Raw genomic sequence first — 12,547 nt, 5'->3', positions numbered from 1 at the left:
GGTGAGAGCACCTGGAGATCACCCCGGCCTGTCTGCAGCTGTCATGAACTGAACCGCAAGTGTCGGGGAATCAATCACTCGGCACTCGCTGTATAGTCTCGGCTGCATCTGGAGCTCAGGTGAGAGCTCCGGAGTGCAGTGCAGGTACCTGAATCCAGGCCTGGCATTACTGGAGTTTCCCCCGGTAGCCAGTCTGACGCTGCACAGAAGTGTGTAGTTTTTTGGGGTTTTTTTTGCACTGATGCATCAGCTGATTGTATAAAAGCCGCTTATATAATCAGCTGCTGTGTCATGTGATTCAGGCCCTTGAACCTGACACATCATCTGATCGCTTAGCCTTCCAGCAAACCGATCAGATGATAGTGGATCCAGATTGGACGGCGAGGGACCCTTGATCCAGGATTACTGCGGAGGGGGGTTCTTTATTTCAATAAAGATGGCGTCACTAATTGTGTTGTGTTTTATTTCTAATAAAAATATTTTTCTGTGTTGTGTTTTTTTTTTTTTTTCTTTATCTTTACTAGAAATTCATGGTGGCCATGTCTGATATTGGCGTGACACCATGAATTTCGGGCTTAGGGCCAGCTGATAATACACAGCTAGCCCTAACCCCATTATTACCCAGCAAGCCCCCCGTCACCAGGGCAGCTGGAAGAGTTGGATACAGCGCCAGAAGATGGCGCTTCTATGAAAGCGCCATTTTCTGGGGTGGCTGCGGACTGCAATTCGCAGTGGTGGTGCCCAGAAAGCTTGGGCACCCCTTATTGCGGATTCCAATCCCCAGCTGCCTAGTTGTTCCTGGCTGGACTCAAAAATTGGGCGCAGCCCACGTCATTTTTTTTTTTTTTTAAATTAATGAAATTCATGAAATAATTAAAAAAAAAAAAAGGGCCTCCCTATATTTTTGGTTCCCAGCCGGGTACAACTAGGCAGCTGGGGGTACCTGCCTGCTGTACCCGGCTAGCATACAAAAATATGGCGATGCCCACGTCATTTTTGGGGGGGATGGGCGCGCAAAGAAATCCTGAATACAGTCCTGGATGGAGGATGCTGAGCCTTGTAGTTCGGCAGCTGCTGTCTGCTCTCCTGCATACACTATTGGATGGAGGATGCTGAGCCTTGTAGTTCTGCAGTCTGCTGTCCTGCATCCACTAGTGGATGGAGTATGCTGAGCCTTGTAGTTCTGCTCCCCCTGCCTCTCCCTCCAGCATACAGTCCTGGATGGAGCATGCTGAACCTTGTAGTTCTGCAGCTGTCTGCTCTCCTGCATACACTGGTGGAGAATGAAGAACATATTGAAGAAGGAAATGACATCAGACCTTTTTTCTTTTTTTTTCAACAATCTTTAATGGCATTGTTCACTGATAAAAAAACAAACGCATAAAAATACAGTGAGCAAAAATGCAGCAAGACGCAGCAAAAAACGCACTAAAATGCTGTAAAAACGCATGCGTTTTTTTGCCGCGGGTGCGTTTGTGCATTTTTTGCTGTAAAAAACACACAAAAACGCAGCGTAAAAAAACGCAGTGTGTGAACTTAACCTTAATCTACTGCTATCTCTTAATTTCTTATATAAAATAGATGCTGATAGTTATTCTTTACTTCTATAGGGGCCATGATGGACACTTCCCAGTATTTTTTAATAGATGTTAAGTACTAAAATCACCGATCTGACAGTGTGCATTGCTTTCCTAAATAAAAAGGGCAGTCAGATTGGTAATAGGTACTCTAAATCATACAGGTTCCCAAATTCAGTGTCAGCATGATAGGAGGAGAGGATGCCTCCTAAAGACAACCTTTGTCCAATTACAGCTATATCAAGAATATCCTGTTAGGGCTCCCCTCTAGATGCCAGAACAGAAAGCAATCATCAGGACAGGAAATTAAGTGTCCAGATGCTGCTTGCCCTGGAGATAACAGCTCATCGCTGGAGGTGTGAGGGGCCAGATCACCAATATCAGCTGAATCCAGCTATTTTTTCCATAAGGTGCACATAATGAAAAATTATTTCTAATACCTTATGTCTATGTTTTAAGGTTTCAAGGCTTGCATTTACACGCCTAGAGACTGAGTATGCATTACTGCAAGGATTTCTTGTCAACATCACCCACATGTGCCTAATCAAGCTAGATATGAAGATATTTTACCGTGAACAGTCAAGTTCTTTCAGCATAACTCCGTCATCTAGGACCAAGTATTGCAACTCTCATTATCTTATTTAATCCTCCCACACGCAGACTGGCACAATTTTTGAAGGCAGAAGACCAGCATTAAAATAAGACCTTTAGATCTTGTCGGTATATAAATTGTTGCATTTGCACAAAGTAATTTTATAAATGGCTAATCCTCCTGACTGCACTCTATAACATTACTGTGCATTTGTACAAACAATTGTAGCACATCAAAATGTAAGGTGGGAAACTTACCCATCGTACTTCTCTAAATTGACCTCGTACAGGTTATCTCTGGCGTGGTTTGCATATTCTGTCACTGTAAAGAGTAAAAGTAGAACACAAATGAGGAATTTATCTATACCATAATGCATCATCACAGCTATGTAAGTCTTCACATTATCTAAAAGGGATGCTTAAAAGTTGTTTAAAAGCTTAAAGTGTGACTGTCATTTTAACTTTCAGTTCATAAATCAATAGTACACATGAAAGTAAGAAACTTTGTACTATATCTTATCAGACAAATCTGCTTCTTTCCCTACCAGAATAGATCAGTCATGATCAAAATTCTGAGGTAAAATCTGTATTCAGTGAAGACTTTCCCATTACTGAGATAGGAGATGGCAGTTGGTGCTGGTGAGATTCTATATAGATAGAGTGAGGAGGGAGGCTCTAGAGGCAGCAGAGGGAGGCTCTAGAGGCCGCAGAAGGAGGCTCTAGAGGCCGCAGAAGGAGGCTCTAGAGGCCGCAGAAGGAGGCTCTAGAGGCAGAAGGAGGATTTAGAGGCAGAAGGAGGATTTAGAGGCAGAAGGAGGATTTAGAGGTAGAAGGAGGATTTAGAGGCAGAAGGAGGATCTAGAGGCAAAAGGAGGATCTAGAGAAAGGATCTAGAGGCAGAGCTCCACCCCCTCACTCCTCTATCTACATAGAATCTCATTGGTACCATCTGCCATCTCCTCTCTCAGTAATGGGAAAGTCTTCACTGAATTCAGAATTGAGAATTTTGATAATGACTAATCGATTTTGGCCGAAAAAGAAGCAGATTTGTCGGATAAGATATATTACAAAGTTACTTATTTCATGTGTACTATTGACTAAATATAATTGTAAGAGTCAGACACGCTTTAAATCCACAGGTCGTGTCCCTGGACTTGCTATTAACTTACATCAAGGTATGCGGCTTAGTTACACTTTAACATGCATACTTGCTTTCCACCACATTTATTATGCATTTTAGTCACTTCAGAGTTTTCTAGTGCAGCACTAAGAGGATTCTTATAAAGCTTCAGCTTTATTAATGGCGCAAAGCTAAATTTTGGAGCAAAATACTGGTCTAAAGTAAGTCAACCAAGATGTGACGTAACGAAGATGTGCCAAATCCTCCACAAAGTGTAGGCCATTGATAAATTTGCTCATCTTTTGCATTCTCAGTCTAGATTTATACAATATTTAAGAATGGAATAATAACATCCACCAATGTATTCAATTCAGTTGGGTAGTTCAATTTAGTTCTGAGATGATTTAAGGTCTATAACCTAAGCCGTCTAAGCAAATCCAACTGGGACAGACACCCTAGACTAAAAGGCCAACATAGATGGACTTGGCTGCGTCCTGCAGAAAAAGAAATCTAAAATGCCAAAATAAATATATGGTATAGGTTCATATTTTGGCTAAAGTACACAAGCTCGCAACCCACTTAAAGAGTGGTCATTGTCTTGTTAGTCCCGACACTAAAATTAAAAGCAAAAGTCTCTGCAAAAGAAATTGAAATTCCCCAAAAATTTAAATATTAACAGAGCAAAAAAGGGCAATAGTATTTACCTTGCTAGGTCACAAAAACTAATGCACTACCTGGAACCAACAGCCCATCTTAATGAAGGAGGCAGCACTCGTGCAAAATTCTGATGGGACAACCACTCACAACCTACCATTCATGGAGCTTGTGTAGTTTGACCAAATATCAAGAACGCAAAAATTACATTTTTTTACATTTTTTGCAGGATGAAGCCAAACCTATCTATGTAGGTCTTGAAAACTAGTGTGTCTATCCCGGTGGGATGCACTTAAATAATGCTAGGCTGCACACCTAATCTAATAGTATGGGCATCACTAACAGGCTGTAAGCCAGACCCTGTGCACCACACATGTGTGACCAGCGCTCTATATAGGACTAACCCACGTGTAATTTTAATACGAAGCAATCACCCCCTCCATGAATAATGGTAGGTTGTGAATGGTTGTCATATCAGTATTTTGCACCGGTGTTGCCTCATCTTTATCACGGTGGGATGTTAGATCCTGTAGTGCATTAGATTCTGTGACCTGGGCAGGTAAATATTGTTCTGCTTTATTTGTTGGGTTTAGGTTTTACTTTTTTAGGGAATTTTAATTTGTTTTTCTGTGGCTTTTGCTTTTAATGTTGCTCTCCCAAGTAATTTTTTTTTTCTAAATCCGCCATACAGTTGCAGGGCCTGTTTACATAAAACCATAGCAATGAATGCTAAATAAAAAAAAAAACATATCTCTAGAATTGTATGAGGTTCTACAAAATATTAGGAAAGAAGTCAGCACTCTTGACATAGTATGGTGCCCAAGGAAGGGACAAAGTCCCCGTTTATGGAGAGAAGACCTCAGCACCAATAAGACTAAAAGATTGAGCTGCTGCAATGTGAATATTTTATTCCAGGCTTGCACCACCGTAAAATCCAAACAATGAAACGTTTTGACCTCAGCGAGGTACTTTGCAAGGATATCTGTGTGGATGGTGCCAAAAGTATAGGTGATAGGGGAGGAGGCGCCAGGTGGGAGATGGCAGCTTGTAATGCCAGGAGACCACCGCACATGTGAGAGCACCAGTACACCTAACTCCACTAAACTGTGAGAATATGTGAAAATGAGCACTTGCATCAGATTTTTCTGTGCCGAAAACCAGTGTTAGTAGGAAAATTACTGCACAAATTACGCTCGTATTTCACATATTTTCCACGTTTTTTCTTGCATTTTATGAACTGCTACAAGAAATGACAGATTTGATGGTTGAAATCCGCAAAGAAATCATAAGCGGCATGTGCATAAAGTATCATAAATGTCATTCATTCTGCTGTTTTTTTACTGCTTGAAAACCGCAGCATGTGAACATGACCGTTGGCTCTGTTCACGTCAGTGTTGAGGCTTCAGTGTACAGCAGAAGGCACAGCACCACAGCTCAAAACTTAGCTTGAACACTAGAAGTCCCAGAAATTTCGAGCTCCCCCCTGAAGTCCCGAAGGAGGGTCAAATGACCCTTAGTCCAAACTGAATAGAACTAACTAGAAACTAAATGGCTAAACTCAATGGGAAACAACAACCTCCTGTGGTGCGACAGTGATGGCCTTAATTACAGAACAAAAGACGGTGATTATAGGATGTTAGCTAAAATCCTTCAGGTCATTCGACCAGTCTCTGGGTTCCAAAGGTAGAAATGTTAAATTACCCCTCTCTGGGACTTCTAGTGTTAAATCAGCATTTCTTGCCATAGTGTTAAGTCCCTACAACAAGTAAATGCTAAATTAGATGTTAATGCATTTACTAGGTAAAGAGAATAGCTTCATCCAAAGCGCCTGTTATTTTTTTTCTAATTTAACTGAATCTTTCACATCCCAACTACTAAAGTGGACCCTGGTGTATACATTCACACCACGATTTGATAATATATGTGTTTATTTCAATACTAGAATTCTAATCATGAACTAAGCTATATAATCAAGTAAACTCTATCCACGCTACACATGGATTTTAAGAAAATAACCCAAGTAGCACTGACCTGAAAGACAACAACTTAGAAATGGTGTCAATTAATGCAGCTATGGTAATTACTCTGCGCTCCCTGGTGCCAGCACAGAAGGCAGAGGTACCGAGAAATATTCCCTTTAAATTAAAAAGAACTGAAAGAAAGCAGATGAAATATGGGAATAGTGACAAAACTGATAATTACCATGGTTCCAGATTTCTAGGATGTTGCTGCAATTATAAAGATAAAAATAAAGCAGCAATCTGCAATTTATCTGACACTGTATCATTAGTGGTGACAACTACAGAATGTGCCCGAGCTGTGAATGGCATTCCGTCATCAGCTTCCAATAGTAACATAACTAATGATTAGCAGACGAGCAGTAAGCTCCACCAATGCCTGGAGACGAACAGCGCGAAGGCATGTGTAACATTCCCCACCATAAAGGCAGCAACGCTGTCAGGAAGAACGACCTCCCTGCTACAAACACAATACACAAACAAACCTAATACTACAAACTCAAACCTCCGAAGAGTGCAATACTGAGGATTCACTACTGCACACTCACAATATTATAAATGGAAAAAAAGAGATCTTTATTTTAGCACAGTATGAGCGTCATTCATTTACTGGCCATAATTTAATAAAAGCAATAGGCAACAAAGTGAAATATTCCATAGCATCAAAGGAATCAATATACGGGGAGAGTGTTCGGTAGGGAAGGGGTGGGGGATACAAAGTCCCCATTCATTGGTACAGTGCGTCAGAAAATCCTACCAGAGGTGGCAGACCAGATGATGTACGCACAAACAGAATGTGGTAGACATTCCTCTTGAAGGCGGCTGCAGCCCAGGTGCAAGATGCTGATGTCACAACCACTCAACCCATTCAACCTAGAGGGGAGGGGGGCGGCTGCTTAGCAAAAAACCTGCACACCAATAAAAGGCTTGCACTGGGAGCCCGTTAAATAGATCGGTGAGATGCACAGTGTCTGAACTGTAACCTATAGATGGCGCCAGAAACCTAGGTCAGGCGGGCTAATCAGCGCTATACAAGTGCATCTCACACAGATAAACGAGAAGCACGTCACGGATTCTCAAACTTGCGAGTCCTTACACTCTATTGTGCTTTTTTCTTAATAATTGAGTGTAGGGACTCGCAAGTGTGAGAATCCGTGACGTGGATTGCGAGCTTACATATTTTGGACCAAAATATCAACTAATCTCACAATTGAGGTATGGCACATTGTATCGATTTCTGCAGGATGTGTTTGGACCTTTTAATTTTAGGTGGTATATTGGTGAGCCTGTCATGTGTGATGCATGTATATAGTGCTAACTGACCCGCCTGGCCTAGTGTTGTGCGTCATTTATGGGCCACAATTCAGACACTGTGCATCTCGCTTTTCCGTGTGAGATGCACTTGTATAGTGCTGATTAGCCTGCCTGACCTAGGTTTCTTGAGTCATCTATAGGTCACAGTTCAGACACTGTGCATCACAACTATCTATATGACGGGCTCCCTATGCAAGCCTTATTAGTGTGCAAGTTTTTTGCTAAGCAGCCGCCCCCTCCCCTCTAGGTTGAATGGGTTGAGTGGCTGTGACATCAGCATCTTGCACCTGGGCTGCAGCCGCCTTCTAGAGGAAGGTCTACCACATTCGGTTTGGGCATACATCATCTGGTCTGGCACCGCTGGTAGGTTTTTCTTTTTTGATATAGTTCTATGTGGTTTGTTCTTTACAGTGCGTCAGACCAGAGTCTGTTTTAGTCCACGGTCAGTATTTGGTCAGTTTTTTTTACTTCTGGATTTGTAAACCAAAATCAGGAGTGGAAAAGTATAATAGAAACACGTTGCCACTTCTGTATTTATCACCCATTCTTGGTTTTGGCTACAAATGGTGAGGTAAAAACCCACCAAAACACTCAATGTGTGCATGTGGCCTTATAGAAGAAATCATATTACAGCCATTGAGACTGCTTGACCGCCTGTTGCGATAATTCATCACCAGGTAATACTACTGCTGTAGTCTGGAGCAAATATACATTTGATGAGCATGTGTCACCACCATCATGAACTGATCTCATACCGTTGTGCAGATAGCCCTCAGTAAACACAGGTGCATGTTACTAGGTTGTGATTGCAGAATATGAAGATGCCCAAAATGAACTAATATCATTGCTAAAGTCACTGTGTTTAAAGGGAATCTGTCATCAGGTTTTTGCCACGTATTCTAAAAACAGCATAACGTAGGGGTAGAGTTTCTGATTCCAGCAGTGTCACTTAATGGGCTGCTTAGTGTAATTTTAATAAAATCATTGTTTTATCAGCAGTAGATTATCATTAGAGGACTACTTGGTTGGCTGTCAGGTAGTCCAACATATTCATGAGCTTTGTATAATTGCTAGATCTGCAGCAGAGAAACTATTGATTTTAGGCTATGTGCCCATGGGACTCTAACTGCGGAATTTGCGCGGAAAACCTGCAGATTTATCTGGATTTTCTAGATAAATCCACAGGGTTTAGCAAGTACAGACACTCCTCATGTTTTCCTATGGGACATGGGGAGTGCTGTGTCCATGCTGCGGTATGTGCGGCCGCACAAGAACTGCATGTCCATTATTCCTGCAGAATTCCCGGCTCTCCACTATGGAGATAGAGGCCGGCACTTCCGCAGGTAAGTCGCACAAATGTCTGCACGTTTACAGCAGCTATGTCGCTGGAATCCCGCAGCTATGTATAGAAGAAAGCAGTGGAAAAATCCAGCTGGACTCCAAAGGGATAAATAAAAATGCTTCTTTATTTATATCAACTCGATTAAAAATATATATCCATTTCTCAAGTAAAGACACCGGCTTGTTCACACTGATGCATGGCAGATGTATACTACTACGCGTCTTGACCTGAGGAAGGCGTTCCGCCGAAACGCATAAAGAAGCATTTTTATTTATCCCTTTGGAGTCCAGCTGGATTTTTCCACTGCTTTCTTCTATTATCTTCTCGGCTTGCTGCCGTAATCCGTGCCGGACCAAAGGGGACTAACAGGAGGATATATTCAGGCTTGTCTCTGCAGTGGTGAGCGGTTTTGTTTCTTTTTTGTACGCAGCTATGTATAGGTGCGGATTCCGGGGATCAGATGCGGGAAACCTGCGGCCGTACCTGCGGATATATCCATGGGTACATAGTGCCATGGGCACATAGCCTTAGCAAAACGACAGCAAACAGCTCAGTAAGTGACACATCGCTGGAATCAGGGTCCCTGTCTCTACATTATGCTGCTCTGAGATGAGGAAGCAAAATCTTGATGACTGATTCCCTTTAAACATTTTTTTTCCAGGAGTCAATTAAAGAAATTAGAATAATTTAAAAAAAAGAAAATGTAAATTTGCAACATCTCTCCATTTCTTAGGCTATATTCACACTGCCCTTCCAGTCAATAGATTTGACTTAAAAAAAAAAAAAAAAAAAAACGCTTTGGGAAAAATGCAATAAAACGTGGCAAAAAAAAAGCGTCCAAAACGCATGTGTTTTTGCCATGGTTGCATTTTTCTGTGGCCAAAAATGTTGTATCTTTGTGGTTATGAAAGGATGCAATATGTGAACGTAGCCTTAAAAGCTTGTTCTCAAGAAAAATCATCAGAGGTGGCAGGTTTACTAATCCAGGAGTGCAGCACTTGCAAGCCTTTTGCTATAGAGCTTGTACATGCTGCTCTGCAGCTGGCTGCTCTGCTATATCCAGACAGCTTCAATCCGCTTGTTCTTTTCCAATACTGCTGACCCCAAGTGGTCTTAGTTTGCAGTCAATCGTGCAAACCATGCTGCTGGTCCAAACGATCAATAAATTGGGAGCACACAGCCCCATGGAAGGAAGCTGGGAGGCAGGGGAGAAGTGCGCTCCTGGACACAAATGAGGAGAAGACTCGTTCAGGTAAAATATATCTTTGTACCGTGTTAGCCAGTAGAGATAAAAAAAAAAAAGACAGCCCCCAAATCTAAGAAGCATCATTGTCAGAAGCTCCCTGTCCTCTCCAACAACAACAGGAACACTTCCCTGCAACCAGAAAAAATGTAAGACCTGTCCATTTACATTGACAACGGACAAGATAAAGATTCCCAGATCACATCAGGACTAAAAGATCCCAGGTACCTTCAGCTGCACCACAACCAATGTGGTGTACTTAATTATATGTACCAAATGTCCAACTGGGGGTCTGAATGTAGGGGAGACCGGACAACAGCTCAGGACAAGGATGAATTCTCACCGCCGCACTATTAGAGAAAAAAGGATGGATCTACCTGTGGCCAAACATTTACCCCGACCACAGCATCATAGACATGAAATTGCTGGTATTGAAAGGGAATTTCAAGTCCCAAAGAGACAGGAGAGTCTGGGAGTACAAACTTATGATGACCTTTGACACATTCAGAGCAGGAATGAATGTGTCTCATAGATTCATGTCTTTTTACATCAATTAAGCGATGTGTTCCTCAGACCATCCGGGGCATCACAGCCCTGGACTAGATCCTAATCAGAGGACAATAAAACTTTCACACTGAACTGCAGCAATATTTATGGCCACAACAGTTTGTCCCCCCCCTGCCATAGTGAGAGTTCTGCTTCACATAACTTGTTTTTTTTTTTATTTTTTTTTTCACTGCACTATTCTATGTCCTGTTGTGTATAAATATGTGACTCTTCAGATTTTGTGTTATATTGAGCCTGAAGAAGAGACCAGAGTAGTCTCTAAGGCTTGCTATTACCATCTTTTCAGTTAGCCATTAAAAGGTATCAACCACTGAAGACTCGTTCAAGCATTTGAGATTATATTCAAAAATGAAATGAATGCACGACTGGCTTCTGCTAAAAAGGTTTATGGAAACCGTTCCTCATGTGTCATTGTTGCTGTAACAGTCGGCTGGCATAGCAGCATTTACATCACAGAGATTAGTACTTCGGCTCAGCCATATGACTCCGCACAACTGACACATGTTACACTCTCCATGTCTGTAAACAAGACTCTCAGCAGACAGATCATTGGATGAAGTCAGTCCCAGGAGTGCGGGCTGTGAAAGCATTTTTGCACTTTAATGTCTGAGTGCGAACAAAAAAATAAAATCTCTGGCTTACTAATCAGTATGCAATACATGTTATCCAAGTAATATAAATGGTTAATTCAAAATCCTTGGATGTTAAACCCATAGGGTAACAGCAGTCTTTTAAAGGCAGACCGGGGGATGACAACTGTACACCAAGCAGGGGAAAAGCAATGTTCTTGCAATAAGAATTTGCCATGAATGTACTGTACACAAGCAGCACTAGGGACAACCCCATGTACATACATCAATAGTGACAACATGTACACGGAGGGGGAAATTGGGCCGGGAAAGACCTCAAGGTGTGCAGCACAATCTCTACAATATTTATCATACTCACTTATAGCGCCAACATATTCCACAGCGCTGAACATACAATCTCATCACTGTCCCCATTGGGGCTTATAATCCAAGTTCCTCATCAATGTGTCTTTGGAGTTTTGGAGGAACCGGAGAACCTGGAGGAAGCCCCCAAGAGCATGAGGAGAACATACAAACTCCTTGCAGAGGTGGACATTAGCCACAGTGCTCACTACTGAGCCACTGTGCTGCCCAAATTTACAGGACGCTAACAGACAATCTGGTGATGGTCATCAGAATCAATAGGGGACTAAATTTGTGGGGGGGGGGGGGGAGAATTATTATGGTTGCTTTGGTGACTTTAGAAAGTTCCTTAGTTTTGTTATACATAGTACGTTGCAGATGGACATCAGATGACAGATTTGACATTCTCACCTATAACTTCTGTCGATATGGAGGCAATGCTGAACAAAGGAGCCACTTTTTTGTCATATATTTGCTTTCCTTTCTTCTTCCCGCCACACGGGTTTATGTAGACAAGCAAATGCTTGGGTCTCCATGCTATAGAGAAGAAAATAAAGCAGTCTTTAGAAATCTGACAGCACAAGTGAGACCTGGCCATGAGAATACGGTTCTGTCCACTGTATCTTTCTACAGTACAAATTCTTGACGCTTTCATACTTTATTTACATTTTATAGCCTCTTCAGCCATTCCCAAATCCTGGGATGCCAAATGGAGCAGTAATAGATCTTGCAGGAAGAGAGAATGTTTGAATAAAGGGGCTGTCCATTACATGTACAACCTCTTCTTATGCCCCACATTTGCCCCCATTAAAATAAAGCTTATCCTTCCCTCCTGTGGCAACGCAGTTCCAGCGAGTCACGTCACGGGAGCCCTGCACCCCGTCACTGGCGTCTTCACTGTCTCCTCCTATAGATGAATACTTAATCAAGAGCCAGTGAGAGCTGTGGCTGGCCGCTGACCCCCTATTGATTACACATACGTCTGAAGGTGGGACCATGAAGATGAAGGTGATAGAGCGCTGGGCTCCCGTGACGTAACTTCAAGTGAGCGCTGTGAGAGCGAGTGCTGACCCGCTGGAACTGCAGAGGAGGGGAGTATAGGCTTGTTTACATTAACCCCGCAAACATGGGGAATGAGAAGGGGTTGCCCAAGCAGTGGACAAGCCCTTTACAGATAATCAGCAAAACT

General features: G+C 42.3%; 1 protein-coding gene across 1 annotated transcript in view; it reads right to left on the bottom strand.

Annotated features, from left to right (window-relative positions):
• CERK (ceramide kinase) overlaps positions 1-12,547 on the bottom strand; it is a 138,822-nt gene that overhangs the window by 43,992 nt on the left and 82,283 nt on the right. Inside the window, exons 5-6 of the mRNA XM_075345112.1 lie at positions 11,770-11,895; positions 2,427-2,490 (exon numbers count right to left, since the gene is read on the bottom strand). Coding sequence (XP_075201227.1) covers positions 2,427-2,490; positions 11,770-11,895 — 190 coding nt within the window. The remainder of the gene's footprint in view (positions 1-2,426; positions 2,491-11,769; positions 11,896-12,547) is intronic.

Source organism: Anomaloglossus baeobatrachus, chromosome 4, assembly GCF_048569485.1.
Source record: "Anomaloglossus baeobatrachus isolate aAnoBae1 chromosome 4, aAnoBae1.hap1, whole genome shotgun sequence".
NCBI classification, from domain to species: domain Eukaryota; kingdom Metazoa; phylum Chordata; class Amphibia; order Anura; family Aromobatidae; genus Anomaloglossus; species Anomaloglossus baeobatrachus.
The sequence above is the reverse complement of the archived record's forward strand: the minus strand, read 5'-3'. Positions and strand labels throughout refer to the sequence as shown.